The following is a 21,889-nucleotide window of genomic DNA, read 5'->3' on the forward strand; positions in this document are numbered from 1 at the left end:
TATCATGATAGTGTAAAGGCCAGAGTGTGTCATAAAATACAGGTGCACCTAATGTACGCCAATGCATTTCATGCAGCAGTTCATTTTGTCCCTTTACATTTTTCTAATATTTCAAGTTATGTATTTTTTTTCTCAATTAATAGTTTTCATATTGTGCCTTTTAAACCCTGCAACCCAAAATCCTATCTGGTTGTCAGGGTATCTGATTCCGACAACCATATAAAAGATCAAAGGTGCGGATTTCATTTTATTGTTTTTAATCCCCAATCTTTTTAAGTCCCTGTCCTATTAATCTTCTCTGCAGATAAAAATTAAAAAAAAGAGAAAAACTGCAATTTTTAAAATGACTGCAGTCTGTTATTTAATACTGCTATCAATCATATCATAATCTAAGGGTCTGCATGTTATGCTCAGCAAATTCTCAGAAACAATTCCCACTAATAGGTCTTGGTTGCAACTTCACTGATACAGTGAGTAGAATGAGAATGCCCAGTTAAGTAACACACCTGAGGAAAGATTTAATACCCGCACTATCGCCTGTAAGTAAAATAGCACTTTCCCCAAACCAACGACCTTTATAACCAATTTCTTAATTTTAGAGTCTGGAGGTCAAGATTAGAGCACCGTTTTGGTGGTCGCCAGAACAAGCGTCCTTAGCCACACCCCTTTTACGCATCTACTCTGCACAGTACGGCAGAACCCAGACAGTTCAGTCAATGGGCAAACAGGAAGGCGTGCGTCTTTGACGTCATCGGGCGTCGCCATGACACAACCGGAAGTGGTTGCGAATTAAATCCGAAAAAAGGGGAATAACGGCGTAAAGGACCGAGATTGGGAAGAACAGCATGCGACGGGAAATATCATCTTCCGGGGGAGCCCCGATAAGTACCTGACGGGTGAGAGCCGCTTTGGTAGTAATTAGTCGCAGCTTGCTTGCCCTGCTTTTGACAGGGAAGAAAAGACCACTTATCCAGCTTGTCTCTATTTGCAGTCATGGCTGTAAAATATATGTGGTGTAGCCTTTTGCAATAAATAATTGGTGTTGGGACATGAGGAATTTGATTGGACATGGGCACGCCTATAACCTACAAACCATTGCCCAGGTAAAGAAAGGGTTAACCAAGGTGTCTTCAGTGTTCTGATCTCCAGTTGTTTCTAAACCATAACTCTTAGCAGCATCCCCAGACTGCCTGTGGGTATTTAGGATCCCTGCAGTACCACCTTTCATATAGACATTATGTTGATGCCACGCCCACCTAATGCAGACTGTGGGGCTGGTTATTCTACAGCTTCTACACTTGAATACATGCTGTTTGCTTAAAAGGGGCCAGGCAATTGACCTTCATGCTTCTGCTCCATTTCTGTCTGTATGTGTATCATTATCCTAAATGTGTGGCTCTGATATTGTACACTAATTCCTTGTATGTGTTTATTTCATTTGATACAACCCTGGATTGCACGCCCATATGTTATGTACTCCCCCCAGTAAATAAAATGTGTACACTGCTCAGTACGCAGCTCATGTTAAAAAAAAAAAAAAAAAAAAGCACCAGCTTGGGGTATTTTTCTTTTCAGCACTGTCCCTTAATCTTTATTAATTTGTAGGGCTGCCAGGAACCTTTCCCATGTGCAGTAGAGAAACATTGGTAAAGGTGACTTTTACTGTATTTCACATTCCAACAATCCCAGAGACAGCTGTAGTGGAACCCTGGGAAATGACTAAACATGGAACTGTCCTGGGGTAAAAAGCTATTGTATTTACTGGCTGGTGCTTTCCTTGAACAGAGACTTGTTTTAATCACCATACTTTTCCTTTCAGTCTCCTGGTGACACTGGTTGCCACTCCTTGCAGGGTAGGGCTGGTGATTATGTGTTTAAAGTATGCAGTGCCAGCTACTTATGTTAGAAAGAATTGTCACTGGTAAAATGCTGGATGCATGATTGTGAGCTGGCCCTGTGGTGATTGTGGGTTTCATAGAGGGTGGTTTCCATGAAAAATCTCCATCTGCCAGTTACTAAGGAAAGCCAATTTCTTTTGTACTGTTGTCATAGAGAAAACAAATGGGCAAGATATAAACAGATAACTAGCAATATTGGCTTTAGGGCTCTGGCACACGGGGAGATTAGTCACCCGCGACTAATCTCCCCGAAATGCCATCCCACCGACGAAAATGTAAATCGCCGGTGGGGTGGCATACGCGGCGGCGCGATTTCAGTGAAATGAGAGGAAAGTTCCGCAATCTCACTGAAGTCGCGCCGCCGCGTATGCCATCCCACCGGCGATTTACATTTTCGCCGGTGGGATGGCATTTCGGGGAGGTTTGTCGTGGGCGACTAATCTCCCCGTGTGCCAGAGCCCTTAGACATTTCACTGATAGTGTCACATTAAAGTGAAGGCTGATTTTTTTTTTTCCCTCTTTTTTTTTTTTTTTTTAAATGAGATGTAAGCCGGCCATACACGCACCAATATTACCATATGAAACCTTGTGAATGGCGGCTCGCCGAAACAAACAGTATCACAAAGGCTGCGGATATTGATCGTCACGCTGATTGGGCAGGTTAAAAGATTTTGATCGGGCGCCGTAGAAGGCACCCAAGCAAAATCTACATTTAGAGCTGAATCAGCAGGTGCAGGTAGAATTTCTATTATTCCCACCTCCACCTTTCTATTGTTTCCACCTGACCAGTGGTTGCATGAAAGATCATTACTGCTACGTGTATGGCCACCTGAGAGTACTGTGCAGGCCTGGATTGGGATTCAGAATAGACCCTGGCATTTTCAAGGGTTGCTGGCCTCCCACCAGCCCACTAAATAGTTACTGTCTATAGCATCTCACAGCAACCCCTCTGGTATTTGCCAGAATCCACTAATTGCTATTACAGGCCTGGTGCTGTGTGCAGTATCTTCTATTGAATCACCTCTATGTCAGGAGCCACACTGGAAAAGCTGAAGAGGAAAAATGCTGTGCTTAATATACTAACATACTAACACAAATGATATGAGGCTTCTCAGTTGCAATCTTTGAAGAAACAGTGAAGTTCCAGATAAAAACGAACCTTGCAGTACATGTTTTAAATATGTGATGGCAAACAGGAGGTTTCTTAAGTTTTTTTGTTGCTTCAAGTTTACTTGATTATTGAATTATTTAAGATTTTTATGGCACCTCCCCGTGAGCTGCTTCTTCCAATACACCTTTGTGTTTGACTCTTTGACTTCAAGAGATCTTATTCAATGCTGAAACATAGGTTTCAGGGCACATAGGGCATATTTTCTGTTGGTGGTTTCAGCCAATAGAAAATCACCTTATCATGGGTGTTAATTCTGTAATTTAGGTATTCGTTCTGTAATAATGGAATGGTTTCTGTCCAGAACCTGCTCGAATATTCTGTTTCTGAATAAAATAGACCTTTTACCTCTAGTGACAGGTAGATTCTACATAGTTAAATGCCAGGCTACAATTGGGTGCTACTCCGCCAGCAGAAAATGCTGGTGGAGTAGCATCCAATTGTAGCCTGGCATTTAACTATGTAGAATCTATCTGTAACTTTTTGCCATATACCTAATTTTATGTACTTTCTGTATATATGTACCCAGCATGGTGGGTAATAATGGCAAGTGCACGCAGTGTTCTCTCTTATTTTATATATGTAGGTTAGATCACTGTGCATGTTTCTGAAATCATCAAAGTTAAAGGTTTATATAGACTTCCTGTCAGAAGAAAAGAGAGCAGTAGTTTAAAAAAGGGAAGCAATTTTAAAACTAAAAGGTCCTTTTTTTAGTGAATACTGATGTAATTTCTGTAAGAAGTTGACAGTGTGTCAGTATAATTTGAAGCTGGGCTTAAAGACATTTATTGCCCTAATTCACATGCCCTTCAAGATAACAAAGCTATCCACCAAGCTCATAATAATGTGGCATATATATATATATATATATATATATATATATAACAGGTCAAGAATGTCGGCACTCATAGGATTTCCTCAAAAAGGCAAAGAAAGTGTGAGATTTATTGTGTCCAACGTTTCAGTCCTTTTACTAGGACTTTCATTTGCGGAAATCCTATGAGTGCCGACATTCTTGACCTGTTTGATGAATCTTTGGCTCAGGCACCGAGGTTTAATTTTTCTTTAAGGTGTGCTTCCCACTTTGGACTGCTGTATGTATGTATATATATATATATATATATATATATATATATATATATATATGTGTGTGTGTGTCACATAAACATGGAATTTAAAAATGTTTCTGTTTGCAAATTAGGATTCATATTCAGGTTCAGTATTCGGCCAAATCTTTCACAAAGGATTTGGGGTTCGGCCAGATCCCAAAATAGTGGATTCAGTGCATCCATAATATATACATTTGGTAACCCGTTATCTTAAGACCAAAAAGACTGCAGTGACATTTCTCATAGTGTCTTGTTCACATAATTATGTATATTTTACTGATCTTTATTTTTCTTTAATAGTAATACAGAACAGTGTACATTGCATTTAATGTTCACCCTAGCTTTTTTTTTTTTTTTTTTTTAAATAGCTTTAAGGCATTGCACTTCACATTACAGAAATATTCATTTACATAAAAGCCTAGGTATTATTAAGCACTTTTAGCCTGGATCCACCAATCACTGGTGACTTGTACACTTGATAAGAGTAAAATTTTTTGGGTTTAAAAAGTTTTCAGTGTTTGAGTGCAGGTATGTTCAAAAGGTATAGAGAAACACATTATTAAAACTGTGATCCTCAGGTCGTCTACTCCTTGAAAATTTCCTACAAATAACCAAGAGGGTATTCGTCGATCTTTTAGCATTTCCCTGAATTGACTAGGCATAATATGGCAACATAACAACTGTGATGTAATTTAATTATAAGGGAGCAGCAGAATCAAAATGACCCATATGGAAATCATCTCCAGGCTTTTTTCTTATATGTATTAAAGGAGACCCTAAGCTTAAACTTAAGCAAATGCCAACAGAACAATACAGAAAGAAGAATCCACCAGAAAGTATTACTAGAACCTGCGGTTACCTAAAAGTGAATCCAAAATGGATACAAAACATCTCAAGACAAAAGGACACGTCATATAGGTGCAAGTTGTGCAGATTATAATGCAAGATTTCTGCATTTCATATGTGAGGCAATAAAATACTATGTACCGTATATTTTCATAGTTCTGTTAGCAAAGAAATTATTTGTCTTGCACAGAGATTTTGTCTGACAGACTCGCTACTCACAGCCAGAAAAATTAATTCCAAGCTTTAATACAGGAAGGAAAAGTATGGATCTTTCCAACTAATAGCCATTTGGCAGATATTTTGGAGTTCATCCCAGAAGAATGTGATAAGGATATTAAACTATCTTCACTCAGAGTACAATGTTTTGCTATAATCATCCACCCACTCTTAGTAATCATCATTAAAACTGGATTGTTGCAAGGGTCACAAAAATGGAAATTAGTAAAAATCTTTATTAGGACTTTTTGCCCTTATCTGGAATGTCAGCTGGCCTAAGGTTTGAGATTATATTCACTGGTGGTTCCTAACAAATTGGCACCTCTCAGTGAATAAACTTAACTTGTCCTTTAATTTGTAGTAAAAAATTGATTGTGTCATTTGTACATCATTTCTGTCAGTAAAGCTTGGATCTTGGTTCCTGGTCACAATGAATAAAAGAACTGTGGATGAAGAAGATGAACATGTCTGTTGACATTTTTAGAGTCACAGATATAAAGGCATGCTGCCATCAGTTGAAAAGGTCTTCTCAGAAGAATCTTAAAAACATTTTTGTTTTCATAACAGCAAGCTGTGCCAGTAATGCCTTTATAAAAGTTTGGACAAATAAAGCACCATGAACACATTCAGATTATCAATATTTTTATTGGAGAAGCCATAGGGAAAATAAAAGTATAATGTCCCTTTAAATACATTGATACCAGTAGTTAAGGATCACTCAGCCAAGAGACAGAAACATGCATGCTATCTTATATTTATTATCAATAAAAGCAAATATTTTCTATTGCTACACCCTGTAGGCTGAGATTGGATTGATTTCAAATTGTAACATTAAAATCCAGACAACACAAAACCCATTCTAGTTATTGAAGAAACAGTTGTTTATTTTAGTGGAAAAAACTGGTAAAACTGCCCAAGCTGTTTCCTATTCAGTAGAGGAGTTTTGACTGCTTCCAGATTGTCCAGTGGTGTTCAAAATGCCCTGCTCTCCCATTTACTGCTTCTTACATTATTAGATAAAAAGCACAGTGGCTGACGTCCACAGAGCAGGGATAGGAGGAATGACTGTGTGAGCCTTTCACTGCTCCCTGTACATAACTCTGGGTGCTTTCCATTTAATATTAGCAGAAGTACTGTCAGGCATATTAGCTGCCACTGACCACTGGTGAACAACATGCCTAGTGTGCCATAGTCCTAATGGAAACTGCCTAACGCTGCTACTATAGGTAGTTAATAAATACCGGTAGCTCCAGAGTAAGTATTCAGGCTGGTACAGTGACTCCTAAGTAGAGTATTGCTATATATAAAATTAATACATTATACCAGGGATCCCCAACCTTTTTTTACTCGCAAGCTACATTAAATGGAAAATGTGTTGGAGAAAAAAAATGTACCTGGGGTGCCAAATAAGAGCTAGGATTGGCTATTTGGTAGCCCCTGTGTAGACTGGCAGCCTACAGGAGGCTCTGTTTGGCAGTACACTGGGGTTTTATGCAACCTAAACTCGGCTCCAAGCCAGAATTCAAAAATAAGAACCTTCTTTGAGCCAGCTAGGAGCAACATCCAAGGGGTTGGTGAGCAACATGTTGCTCGTGAGCCACTGGTTGGGGATCACTGCATTATACAATGAGAGGCAGAGAGTATTGACCCCCCCACATACAATAAATACAGCGAAAGGGCAGGGCCAGCCCCAAATACATCATATACATTAAGAGGTAGTCCTAAAACCGAAGACTCCTCCTTACCCTTCCAAAAAACTAAGTTATTTAAAGTGCACACATTATAATATAGTATAGCCATATAGTATAGTCATAATATATTTATTCAACATAGCAATACATTTCTTTTAAGAAATAAATTACCTCATAGTAATCATATTTGTATCCCTTTTACAAACCCTCAGATCAGGGTTTCTTAACGTTTTTCATATGGTTCCCAAATGAAATTTGGATTTGTGACCCACAATAATGAAGAATTAATTATGCATTTTATTTAATTACTATTAACTACTGCAGTATAACATTTCACTTGATTAAATGTCTCACTGAGGCCTCACAGTTTTGGGCCCTGGCCTATTGGTAAGAATTACTGCTAACATTTTTGTACTATTGTATATATTTGTTATGTTTTACATTTTCCATCAGTGCATTCTTTGTGCTGGAAATCCTTCCATAGCTTCATTTTTGAAGAATGGCCAAGTTGAATGTGAAGTTGCTATGACTGCTGCTGAATCATGACCAGGAAAATAAACCTATTCATACGACTAGGCGGGCTGTGCTATTGAAATTAATAAAAAAGGCAGGTTGCTGGTGTGCAACCATGTTCATATCACTGGAACATTTAAACATATGATTTCTATTTAACATGCCATAATAAAGCTTTCTAGTTATTTAAAAGTGTAGTTCAAAATATGGAAAGTTATTTAAGGATATGGACATTTTGTGCATAGTGGCATAGCTGTGTGATATTCAGATATTAAGTCTATAAATATTTACCTCCTGTTGAACGTCAGCTCTTTATGCTTTGAGCTAGTGAGGGAATAGGAAGTAGGGAGGAACAGAAATCAACTAGGGTGAGAAAATAAATATTGATATCAGCATGTGATTGCATTTCAACACTGATGGATTTTTGGACACTACTTTGCCGACACAGCATGTTTGCCTTTGTATGGCTATTAAACTACTGACAGTAGTCAATTTGTCAGAATCTTTAAAAAGCTTTTCCAGTTGCATTAAATGATCATGTCTTCATATAAAACTGACCCCTGAGGTGGTGTTGCCAGACCATATGAATGTGGCACATGAATGCCAACTGGAGATTTAGCATTAACGGTGAGCATTGACCTTCCCTTCATTAAGGTAAAGGTTGACCCAGTAACATTATCTTCTGCTGCTTGGGGTAATGGGGTACAAGTGCACCTGCTTAGCACAGCTCTGAAACTATCCATTATATTGAGCACTTCACATCTGCTGTTTTAAGCAGACTTGGCTATTTAAATTGCTAAGACACCATCACATGTATCCTCTTTAAAATGTAAAAAAAATTGCCCGACCCCCAGTGTATTTCATATAGATTTTCAGACAAGGAAGCTGCTTGCCTCTGTAAGCAGAACAAAAAATGCAGATACAAAGATATCTGGCTAGCTTTTGAAAAGTATAGTTGGGAGCATATGTTTTTAAACTTCAGATATCACTGGGCTAGTGGGTACTCTAAAATAGTTAGTACCATCCCACTCCTAACTAGGGATCCTTAGACAAAATTTATGTATATATGCACATTTTGATTTACACTGTGTTGTACAGTAGAACATAAATTAATAGAATAAATGGGTCAATACAATAATAAAATGCATAAAGTTACATTCAAGATTAAGTGCAAAGAGTGGGGGGCATAACTTTTAGGGCTCTGGACCCCCCGTGAAAAAAAATCTGGGGCTCCTCTGCTCAAAACCACAGATGACACGCAACAGGAGCAAAATCATGAGCCATCTCCAACATAAAATCCCGGGTAGCTACTGATAAAGCAGACCGGTGCCAGGGCCCCCATAGACAAGAGTTCTGCTCCTAGGCATTTATGCCACTAGAGAAGAGGATATAGGTCCCTGCCTCATAGAGCTTACAATCTAAGTGAATTGGTAACTTACAAGTAGAGGTATAATAAGCACTGGCCTAACCCAACCTATGCTAGAATGATGTGATTTGCAATACCCATAGTCCAGGCTTGTAAACAAGTTATAGAAATGGAATGCCCTCATGTAAATAGTGTTCAAATACTTTTAAATTAAGAATGTGAACTTGCCAAAAATATATACCTTTGAAAACCTATATTTGATTCTGTGAGAGTCTTTTTTTCTTGGGCATTAGATCTTGCCCCATAGCCTTGAATCCATTGAGACATAAAATTAAGCTTAATCTTTTCTAATACTAATGCTTACTAGTCTTGGTATACACAGATAGGGCAGTGCACTGTGACACAATAGTTTGCACTCACAGTACAGTAATAGTGAGATAACTGAACTCCCAGGTATGAAGAGATCTGAACAGGACCACACATATATACACATTAACCTGAACTGCAAGTACTGTGCTCATAGTTACAGTTGTATTTACTTTATGACTCTTCTTTAGTTACTTTCTATATGTGATGTAGTAGTTGGAACAAAAAAGTCACATTAAATAAATCTTCTGAACTTAAAGCTGAGGTAGTATCTCTGTTGCCTCAATTGTGTAAATTGTGTTACCTGCAGGTAACTAGACATGACCAGTGAAAAATGTATTTAGCTTTTCAGTTCATAAAAGGTTTGGTGTGAAGGTTTGCCCACTGAATATATATATATCCATTGCGCCATTTGTGTTTGCTAACCTTTTCATTCCAAAGCAGCTTGTCATTTAGCTGTATTAGTCAGAAGAACTGTAAACATTAAAGTTGTGTGGCCTCATTGGGCAATAAAATTAATTTGTCTTCATCTAGGTCAGTTTTGTAAGAAAGAGCCTTTGTTCCCCTGAACCAAATAGGTAATTGCTGGCCAACTGTTTCCATATAGAAGGCTACATGTTATACTACATGTTTGGGGGCTAGATCATAAAATGATGTCTTCCAGTGAGGCAAGTGCTAAGCTCTTACTCAGTCTGGGGGCCTTAAAAATGTCCTTAGGAGACAAATCTGAAGGACTCCAGTTGGACAGTCCTGGGTTAAACTATAAAACATAAAAAGACCCTTGAGCCTGAGGGAATTGTTCATAATCATATAGTATAAATTGTAGCATGTGGCGGTTGTTATTTTATGTCTTTGCGTTGTACTTTCTTATGTTGTTTGTTCTTTAGTAAGTTCTTTAGTAAGTAGGAAGCTGGACAGTGGGGATGCAGTAGATATAATCTTTTTGGATTTTGCCAAAGCATTTGATACCGTTCTCCACAAACAACTGCTTTCTAAACTAAGGTCTATTGGTCTTAATGAAGTCATTTACACATTGATAGAAAACTGGCTACAGGATCGGGTACAGAGGGTGGTTGTTAATGGTACATTCTCTACTTGGAATAAGGTTCTCAGTGGCGTCCCTCAGGGTTCTGTACTGGGTCCACTTTTGTTTAACTTGTTCATAAATGACTTAGGGGAGGGTATTATAAGTAATGTATCAGTGTTTGCAGATGACACAAAACTCTGCAGACTAGTCAATTTTATCCAGGAGGTGGCATCCTTGCAGCAGGATCTTGAAAAACTGGCAATCTGGGTGGCTAAGTGGCAGATGAGATTTAATGTGGATAAATGTAAGGTCATGCACCTGGGATGTAAAAATATGCAAGCCACTTATACCCTTAATGGGACTGAACTTGGCAAATCCCTAATGGAGAAGGACCTTGGAGTCCTTGTAGATAATAAACTTGGCTGTAGCAAGCAATGCCAGGCAGCAGCTGCAAGGGCAAACAAGGTTTATAGCTGTATTAAAAGGGGTATAGATTCACGGGAGGAGGGAGTTATTCTTCCCCTTTACAGAGCACTGGTAAGGCCCCATCTAGAATATGCTGTTCAGTTTTGGTCTCCAGTGCTCAAACGAGACATTGAGTTAGAGAGGGTCCAGAGAAGGGCAACTAAGTTGGTAAAGGGTATGGAAAGTCTCAGTTATGGTGAAAGACTGGCCAAGTTGGGTCTGTTTACACTGGAGAAGAGGCGCTTAAGAGGTGACATGATAACTATGTATAAATATATAAGGGGATCATATAATAACCTTTCTAATGTGTTATTTACCAGTAGGTCCTTCCAGCGGACATGAGAGCACCCACTCCGTTTAGAAGAAGGGAGGTTCCGTTTAAATATTCGGAAAGGATTTTTTACTGTGAGAGCTGTGAAGTTGTGGAATTCCCTCCCTGAATCAGTTGTACTGGCTGATACATTATATAGCTTTAAGAAGGTGCTGGATGGATTCTTAGCAAGTGAGGGAATACAGGGTTATGGGAGATAGCTCTTAGTACAAGTTGATCCAGGGACTGGTCCGATTGCCATCTTGGAGTCAGGAAGGAATTTTTTCCCCTCTGCGGCAAATTAGAGAGGCTTCAGATGGGGTTTTTTGCCTTCCTCTGGATCAACTAGTAGTTAGGCAGGTTATATATAGGCATTATGGTTGAACGTGATGGACGTATGTATTTTTTTCAATCCAACTTACTATGTTACTATGTTCTTTTGTATAACTTCTGTAGCTATGATAGTTGCAATCAAAATTCCTCATGTGCCATTGCCCAAAGGATTTTCACCAATAAATAAGACAAGAAATATAAGCAATCGGTGTATAGAAAGACTAATTGACTCTCTCTTGACAAGGCTGTGTGAAACATAAATCCTTAAAGGGGAACAATCATGAAAATCCAAGATTCATAAAGCATCTTATACTGTATATGTTATTCCAAACCAACTGTTATCAAAATCGGGTCATTGCTCAGCATGTAAAATCTTATATTTATTCATAGAAATAATCCTTATTAGTTACTGTTTTAATCCAACCCATAGTTCGGCCCCTCACCAGAACAGCTACCCCCTTCCCATGTACGATGTAAAAGCACCACTTTGTCACATATACATGGGCATGCTTGGTCCTCACTGAGGGAATATCAATCATCATTCATATGTGTAAGAATTATGTCATATTAAGACCCACCCTTAAATCCATATGCCTCCTCTTCCCCTGTGGATAGCACAGCAACCCCCAGCATATAATTACACACCGTAGGGACCATTTAATTGCTATTTCCAACTGCTAACAAACTCCGAGAACAAACCCCTGCCAGGTTCACCTCCCACAGGCAGCATAGGGCAGGCAGACTATGGCACACACAGGCGGCATAGGGCAGGCAGAGTATGGCACACACAGTTAGTACTCTGCCTGTCCTATGCTGCCTGTGTGTGCCATACACTGCCTGCCCTACCCTGCCTGTGTGTGCCATACTCAGCCTGCCCTATGCTGCCTGTGTGTGCCATACTCTGCCTGCCCTATGCTGCCTGTGTGTGCCATACTCTGCCTGCCCTATGCTGCCTGTGTGTGCCATACTCTGCCTGCCCTATGCTGCCTGTGTGTGCCATACTCTGCCTGCCCTATGCTGCCTGTGTGTGCCATACTCTGCCTGACCTATGCTGCCTGTGTGTGCCATACTCTGCCTGCCCTATGCTGCCTGTGTGTGCCATACTCTGCTTGACCTATGCTGCCTGTGTGTGCCATACTCTGCCTGACCTATGCTGCCTGTGTGTGCCATACTCTGCCTGACCTATGCTGCCTGTGTGTGCCATACACACAGACAGCATAGGTCAGGCAGTACATACAATGACACAATGCTGGCACTGAGGTCTGAGGTGTGAACAATGTAGATGATTACAGCCTGAGGTGTGAACAATGCAGATATTAAAAGGTGTAAAAAGTACATGGGATTACATGTTTAAACAATACAGGCAGATTACAGCCTGAATCTGAGGTGTGAACCATGCAAGGGGCCAGTTAATCTTTGTACTGATACCATTTAAATCTTACACAAATTGTAGTAGTCTTGCCTATGACTACGTATCTTTTGTATACGAAGTGCGTCAGGACCTTTTTTGTTTTAAGATCTCTATAATAAAGACAAGTTTTAGTGGACCAAGGTGCCATTTCTCCTCCAATTGATGTTCGTTTAATACCTCAGGCTACGGGTTCAGGGCGCTGCACCTGGACCACCACTTGTCTTTGGTGAGTGTATTTCCCACTTATTTTTCCAGGACTGTTTTGAAGTCCTGTGTTGGAGGTGGAGGGTCCGGGGTTTATACACCCGGACCATATAATTTATGGGGTGATCTTATCACTTCATTTGTTATTAGTTTTGGTGAAGAGCCCGGAGATTATACACCTGTGCTCACAATTATCACTGGGGAGGCGTTAAAAGGGCTTTAGAAAGTTTTTATTAACTTTTCTTTCCCCCTCCTGTTACAGCATAACTGAGCCACTTATATTATTTTAGGATTGATGTTTACACAAAGGTAAGCCATCAAAGCAGCCAGACAGGTGGGGAGGCCACACATATGGGGGGTCTTCAGACTCTGGAAGCAGAACGGTTTTATATGCCAGATCTGAGCATGATCGAGGAGCTGCTAAAGGGCTTTGCCTGCGGGTGGAGATGACTGCTAGGACAATGACATATAGTCGCCGACAGAGAGCAATTGGTTTATGGCTGCATAGGGTTGGGATTAGGATGGTTGAACATTACAGGGTGAGATATATATATATATATATATATATATATATATATATATATATATATATATATATAATATAGTACACAGGGAGGAGCACACCCTATACAAGTCCAAATACCCTTGGTGCAGGTCAAAAACAAAAATAAATATAATAAAAAGAGTGTCACACACACACAGGGACTTGAAGTGTTTTATTGAATAAATTCCAACTTTTCGAGCACAACCAGTGCTCTTCCTCAGGGACAAACCAACCAAACAGGGTTGGTTTGTCCCTGAGGAAGAGCACTGGTTGTGCTCGGAATGCTAAGAAACTTATAGGATGTGATATTCATATTCAATGCTGTGATCCATTTCAAGTCACAACTATGTTATCCAAATCAAATGTTTCTTAAACATTTTACCATAGTAATATGTCTGATATTTTGCCTTATATGAGCCCTATGTATTTGTTACAGAGCAAGGCTGGATGGCGCAATCTGAACTAGGATCCCGGGCTTTGGTAGAGGATTTTGTGCGATACAAGTTATGCCAGCGTAGTCTAGTTCCGGAGCCTGCAGGAGCAGCATCCTGTTCTTTGCATTCAGCCATGCGTGCTGCAGGGGATGAATTTGAAGAGAGATTCAGACAAGCATTCAGTGAGATCTCCACACAGATCCATGTGACCCCTGGCACAGCATATGCACGCTTTGCAGAAGTAGCAGGTAGCCTGTTCCAAGGTGGGGTGAATTGGGGTCGTATAGTTGCATTTTTTGTTTTTGGTGCCGCACTGTGTGCTGAGAGTGTCAACAAGGAGATGTCCCCTCTTCTGCCACGGATTCAGGACTGGATGGTGACATATCTGGAGACAAACCTGAGAGACTGGATTCAGAGCAATGGAGGCTGGGTAAATATTTCCCCATTATTCTTCTTACTGCCTTTGTTCCTCACTTGGAACCAAAGTAAACTCCTCTCCACATTGCAGTGCATGCTCTTACAATCCTGACTGCTGTGAATCCCTTACACAGTAGTGATTAATCTTTCTTTGTTTTGTCATCTCTCTCTCTCAGAATGGATTTCTAACTCTATATGGGGATGGTGCCATAGAAGAGGCCAGGAGGCAGCGTGAGGGGAATTGGGCATCACTGAAGACTGTCTTAACTGGAGCAGTAGCTCTGGGTGCTTTAATGACAGTAGGAGCCTTGTTTGCCAGCAAGTGATAGAGACTTAGAAAACAGACAAGTAATAGACACTAAGAATTACCTGATACAGTTTATTCATGTACAACCAGTCCGAAGGAGGTGTGTGTGCTCATGAGTGTTAATTTCAGTTCCAGCTCTCTCTCTCTCTGTTTGTCTTTATTTGTTAATCTTATTTTGTTATAGTCTGACTGGTGTATTTGTGAAGGTGTGTGCGTGCTTTGTATTTGCGAGCCTCAGTCTCTTATTAAGTGTGCAGCGTGCTTAATTTGTTTACGTTTCTGATTGCCTGTGCTGCTTTCCCTGTACAGCATTTGTATTTTGTCCAAACTTCTTTTCTCTTATGCCTGTTGTTCTATGCAGAATTTATATGTTCTCTTGTATGTGTAATATTTACTGTGTCTTTGTTACAGCGTGACTGTTTTTAGTTTTTGTTGCTCTGTTGTTGCTCTGGATATGGGAGCAGTAACTTTAAAATGTGTGTGCACATTGTGCTTGGATGCAATGATTCTGTGAATGATGCTGATATTTATCACTTTTTTCTGTTGGCTTGTGATGCTATATACAACTCCTGACGAAGTAGGAGTCGTCTTCTCTCTGGTAGCCCGACTAGGCAACTACTTATTTGCAGAGAGCAGAAGATTTGCGGTCTGTTTGATATGGCTCACTTGCCATTGGAGATGTGACTTTTTGCAAATCTATAATTTGCATGTGTGTTCCTCCAGCTCACTGGTAGATGTTTTCCAGAGAGCTGCAGCACACTTCTTTGAGTGATCTATCACTCTCCAAAACAAGGTTGATTACAAAATCAATTAGCAAAGCCTTGGTTTTTCCCCAGATAATGATCATCATTCCTCATATTTCTGGACTTGCTGCTGTCTCCAAAGTGTCATTAGCTTCGCAGGGATAGGAGCAGATACTGCTCTCCTTCCCAAACATCCTGATGTGTTGTCATTCATCTCTCAGCATAAATGCAGATGAAGGAGAGCCTGCTTCATACATGGACCGAGATGGCAGTTGAACCCACCCAAGTAGAATGAGCTCTGAGAGAACAGGGTGGGGATGCACAACTCAACACAGCCTCCTTCAGAAATAATTCAGGGGGTAGTGTTTTGTATTTCCTCTGTATAGAACACTAAAGGAAGGGTCTGGCAAAGTTCTCATTGTGCATTAAAGATTCCTGGCTGAGGAGACTTCTCTTCTCATTCATTTCACATAGATTATTCTCATTATCTATACATAGCAGAAACTTGCTATAAATTAGTGCTATGTTTTTGGTGAACAATTGTAGCTCTCTGTAACCCCCTTTATGGCTGATGGTCAGTTTGGCTTTCATGGTAATACATAGATGTTATTTGTGTAACCCCTCTTGGCTGCTGCACTTTTTAAATTTTCTAGCCACATTTACCCTGAAACTCTGTATTTCCACCCCATTAGAAACAGTGTCACCACAGTAATTAATATTACAGTGTACTGTATATAACCCACCCTAGGCTCTTTTTAAAAGTGCTCCACCCTGCTGCAAAAGTCCCCCACCACATTTAATGTTACCTGTGATCTGCCCCTTTGCCTTGTACCTGGGCTGAGAAAGTAGAGTAGAGTAGTGCAGTGGAGTTGGCTGCTGCCATGTCACATCCGGCGTGCTGGCTCCCAAGCTTTGATTTCCAACTAGAAGCATGTGCACTGTAAGCTTATTGGGTCCTGGTTTCCAGTTGGCAATTAACACAGGGCAGCCTGCGCACCACATATGACATGCAAGCCACTAAACCCCTATTCTCTACTTAGCCTAGGTATGGGGCAAAAGGACAGCTGAAGGAGGAGCATTAGATGGGTTTGGGAGCAAAAAAAGGCACATTTGTGGGGGGGTCACCTTTAAAAATCATCAGGAGTGGTTTTGTTTTCCTTTAAAAATGCTGATGTATATTCATTGTAGTATATCTGACACTACAATAGAAAACAATACCAAGGTGATGAGTTGTTCCTTGTGCACGAAAAAAACAGGTATAACCGCACTGTTTACAATTCAGATGCCTTGGTACAGTTTCCTTTTGTATTGTTGGTGTGCTGGTATTGGAAAAGACCTGGTTTAGTACCAGCTTTACTCTAACACGTATTATAAATTCTGATTTTCTCCCCGTGTTTCGCATCATTCCTGAAAAACAAGAATTAGATATTTTTTCAGATTTGTATTGGAATTCTTTATCGAGGGCATTTTGGGTTTATTTGTTTAATTTAATTATAATTGTCCGTATATTACACTGTATTACACTTAAATGACACAGTGTAATTTTCTGTTTAATAACTGCCAGCTGCATAAAATGATGCTTTTACAATACTGACAACTTTACTGATTTGCATTAGTTATCCTTTTTTATAGTTTGTCTTGCATAAGTAATCACCCTCTTGGATCTTTACATAACTTGTTGAGTTACATGCAGTGGTTGCACTTATATTTACCCCCGACCCCGGAGTCATTACTTGGCAGAACCACTTTTGGCTGCAAGTCTCTTGGGGTAAGTCTCTAATAGCTTTACACATATACATTCTTCTGTTTTTGTCCCTTTGTCTCAGAAAAATGAATTGGTTATTTTTCGTTTGTTTGTATGGGGTCCATTGTGAACAGTAATGGGATTAATTATTCTTGGGTTTAAACCATTCCAGTGTAGCTTTGGATGTGTGTATTGGGTTGTTGTCCATTGTGATTCCCCAGCAAAAAAAAAAAATATGAGTGGAAAGAGAAGCTGTCATGCTGGGTTTAAATTAAAAAATGGCATCAAGAAATTGTTGTCAGTTTCCAGATCTTTAAAATCATACAACTTTTGGATTTAGTTCAACAAACACTTTAGATTAGGCTGAACTGAATACTAGATTTGGTGCAATTAGCAGGTAAGGGGATACATACTTTTCCAGTGCAGTGAAAACTTTTTCATTTCCTATTTGTAAATGATTTGATTTCTTCATAAATCATTGTGTAGATCTGTAACAAAATTCCAATTCATTCTATTTTAATTTCATGTTGTAACACAACACAATGTGGTAAAATCAAAGTGGGCAAATAATTGTGCAAGACACTATATGTTTTATGGGGAGGGGAAATGTATTTATTTTTGTGCCTGGAAACTTTCTACTGTTGGACTAAGTGCATTCTTATTCAGGGCAGCTTATTTAGACACAAGATAGGGTACCAATCAGGACTTTATTAGACACTGCAAGACATGGAACAAAATGTTAATTACTGGAAAGGAATAATGTAGATAAATATGATTGTCTGGTTCGGTTTCCTATTTAAGAACAAGTGCCCCTGCAGACAGCAACTTACTGGCCAGTGTACGGGGCCTTTCTGATGCCATGCCTAACCAATATCTGGTATAAAATTTGTCAGATATCTGTTAGGCTGGTTAGAGGACTGCATTTGTGCATTGATGTGGCCCTCTCCTTCCAGGTCTTTCTGTGTCCTCATTATAACCCAGTTGCTGGCCTTGTGGGGAGCAGATTGGTTACCAAATTTAGGTAAAGACTCTGGAAACAAGTGCATCTTACTACGTATGCTTATCTTAAGAGATGGGGGAAAAGGCCTCTGTTAGGGCTAAGGCACACTGAGCAACTGTATTGAGCCAGCTACTTGTCGCCGTTACAGAATGCCAGAAAATACTCTGCTTAAGACAATACTATAGAATGCCAGAAAATACTCTGCCTTAGACAACACTGAAAATTGCCTTTGCTTAAACACACATAGAGACAATTGCCAGTATTGTCTATTTTGTAGCCGCTACAAGTAGCTCTGTGTTATTGCCCAAATGTAGACTTGGATAAATAGTCTATGCTGAAAAAAAAATATGTTCACACATATCGTGATTAGCATTCATACAGACAAAAATATTAACTGTATGTATGTATGTAGATAAATTTTGTATTACCTTTAAAGGAGAACATGTTACTAAACTTGACGCCTTGTTCCCCCATATTTTCATTGGCTATTCCAAACTAAACATAACATGTCTATAAAAAGTATTTATCCACACCCCCTCACTTGGATGTTTTCATGTTTTTTTTATCATAGAACATTAAATAATATTGTATTTAATTTTGTTTGACACTGACAAACAGAAATAGATTCTTTCATGTCATAGTGGAAACAACCCTTGTAACAAAAAGATCAGTGAGGTGCAAGTGGATACTCGTGGTACCTTCCAACCAGTAACATATGCCAAAAAATCAAGAGAGATCACTTCCAAATCAATTACTAATAGTGTGTTTATTCCATGTTTTAGAAAGACACCACAAACACCCTGCACAATTATTAGTAAGGTGATCTCTTTTTTTTTTTTTTTATTCTTTGGCATAGTGGAAACAGATCTCTGCAAAGTGATTTTTAATTAATTACAAAAACAAGATGAATTAAAAGCATAAGAATACACCACCCTTCAAGTCAGTATTTAGCAGATGAACCTGTGGCAGTGATTACAACCTTAAGCCTTCTAGATAGGTCTGTATCAGCTTTGTACATCTGGACACTGCAATTTTTCCATTTATCTTTGAAAAATTGCTCAAGGGCTTGTAAGTAAACACGTTCATTTTAAGTCCAGCCACAAATCAGTTGGATTAAGATCTGGACCGTGCAACAGCCATTTTAGGACATCTGTAGTTTTAGCTTGATTTTTAGGGTCAGTTGTCACTGTTTTCCTGGAATAAATCTCCCAGGTTTTCCTCCAGAATATTTTGCTGCATTCGTTATACCCATACACGACTGCTTGAAAGAAGCATTGCCACAGCATGCTTCTACCGCCACCATTGTCATTGGGAATAGTGTGTTTATTATGATATGCAGTGTTTGGTTTCCAAAAAAACTAAATGGGGTTAAACATCATGGACAAAAAGCTCAACACTGATTTCATCAGTCTACAGAGTTTTCTTCCAGCTGACTTGGTGGACAGCCTGTTCTTGGTAGAAACCACACCAAACCAGAGTGTAGTCCGGCAGGACATGCACAGTATGCATAGATGTTGTAAATCATGGCTATGCAACTCGAGCTCTAGTACAGAGCACAAACCCTGGGCTTTTAAACAATAGGGAAAGTATTATGGTCTAATGAGCCATCATTGTTGGCCCCTTCAGGCCTTTTTAACTGTTAATTTGTGGTGGATCGATAAGTATAGAGGGTAGCCATTTTATGTAAAGACAATCAGCAGGCTCCAAAGGACCCCCATTTCATAACAGCATACAATATATGCCAGCAGGAACCAGCTTTGCACGTTATTTTCAAAATGAGAGCATATTATTTTATATATACTATGTTGAGATAAAAACCCACCCAATGAAAGGGGGTAAAATCATCTCTTTTTGCACCTGCTATCAGTGTTAGGATGGCTCCTCTTTTTATATATTTGTGGGATTCTTTATGTCTGATATTTACTTGATTTGCTGTTCTTAGATTCCAATATGGAAAGGTACCAATCAATTCTGGTAAACAAATTTGAATGGTTTTGTGAACCACAGGAATAAGTCATCTTCCATGGCTCAGTCACAAGTTTTATCCATCACTTGAAACTTTATGAGAAGTTCTGGAGCACAGACTACGGAATAGATCATCACCTGCCTCAACCCTCGAAGAAATGGAAGCTTTTCTTTATGAATAATGTTTAGTAATGCTACAACATAACACTCGTATGATAGCATTACAAGAAGGGCTGAAGCATTAGCAGGATACATGTTTGAGATCAATATATTGTTAGGTTTTACCGTTAATTTGTCCACACCCCTTTAAGATTTTGCAACTTCAAAGCTTGAAATTTCATCATGTGGAAAGTATACTGTTTTGCTGTTACAAAGGTGTACAGCCACACACAGGAGACATATAGGATAAACAAAAAAAAAAACAACCCTCTAATCTTGTAGTTATGAATAATACATGGTGCTAGTTTCACTTTGGTCTAAAAGTTACTACTGTCTGTAAAAATGGCACCCTATAGATCCTCTCAGGTCCCTGTCCCTGTTTCAAATGAGGGGTGGTGGTGTTTTAATGGTCCCTGCCAGAAGCACAGCAGGAGGGGCATAGCCAATCACAGCCCTGCAGTCGCACATGCAAAGACAGGATTCAGTTCCCTATCAGGTCAGCCTGCTGATTGGTTCAAATCCTACAGTGTAGTGTGCTGAGTGCCACCGGCCTCACAGCACAGCCTGGGAAAGGAGGCAGCAGGATGTGAAAAAAATGGGTGGGACTAGTGGGGTTTTTAGAGAAATTTTCCATAAATCAGCCAGAAACACTACTTTTTAAAGTACACTCCTATATTTAGATCAGTACAATTCATTGGCACAATATTGATCCCCACACAAAATGTCCCCTTTAATAGAAGTTCATAGCATCCACAGGCTGCCTGGGGATAATTCCACTGCTCTCCATTCACTTGTATGGGACATATATTTATCAAAGGGTGAACACTCATTTCTTTATAACCATGTCTTTAAAACTCCCATACAACTGAACAGATAGCGATAGAATTTCCTGCAGCCAGACTATAATAGACTCTAGTTTGGTAAATATGCACCTGTGACTGTTGCACAACAGAACTGGACAAGCAAATGAGAGATTCTGAGTATGACATCTATTATAGAGGAAACTACTGTGTTGAAAGCTTAGAATTATGAGATTTGCACTTTACCTACAGTCCTTTTTAGGCAAACCTTTATGTATGGTTTTTTTTTTTTTGTAATAAGAGACAGTTTTTTTTAAATATACATTTTAGGTGTAACTAGAGGATTTTCTAAAATAAATTTATATATTTATGTCCAAGATTCAATTAAGGTTGGTATTTCTCCATTTTTAAGAGGTAGTTTTACTGTTCCTTATGTGCAAATATGGGCAGATTGACAGATGAAAATGGATCGATATAACAATGCATTGAGAGTACTTAGTTAAAAAAGTAAAAAAATATATAAATTTAAAACTGCAATTATTAAAAAAAATTTATACTAGTTGTCTGCCCATATATATATATATATATATATATATATAGCAAGACAGTGAGCCGCACACACAGGGACTTTGTTGAAAAACTAAAAATTTATTTAATAAATTTTTAGTTTTTCAACAAAGTCCCTGTGTGTGCGGCTCACTATCTTGCTATTTACATGTTTTTGCAAGCACCCTGGGCATTTGATTACTAACAGGGTGTGCTCTGTGTTTTCATATATATATATATATATATATATATATATATATATATATATATATATATATATATATATATATATATATAATATAATATA

At 39.1% G+C, this 21,889-nt stretch overlaps 1 protein-coding gene across 1 annotated transcript; it reads left to right on the forward strand.

Annotated features, from left to right (window-relative positions):
* Positions 1–788: 788 nt before the first annotated feature.
* Positions 789–15,814, forward strand: bcl2l2 (BCL2-like 2). Its single transcript, NM_001011065.1, is given in 3 exon segments — positions 789–896; positions 13,904–14,331; positions 14,495–15,814. Coding segments are annotated over 2 exon segments (567 nt in total). The 5' UTR covers positions 789–896; positions 13,904–13,914; the 3' UTR covers positions 14,645–15,814.
* The last annotated feature ends 6,075 nt before the right edge of the window (positions 15,815–21,889 follow it).

The sequence above is a fragment of the Xenopus tropicalis genome, chromosome 1 (assembly GCF_000004195.4).
Source record: "Xenopus tropicalis strain Nigerian chromosome 1, UCB_Xtro_10.0, whole genome shotgun sequence".
Taxonomy (NCBI): Eukaryota; Metazoa; Chordata; class Amphibia; order Anura; family Pipidae; genus Xenopus; species Xenopus tropicalis.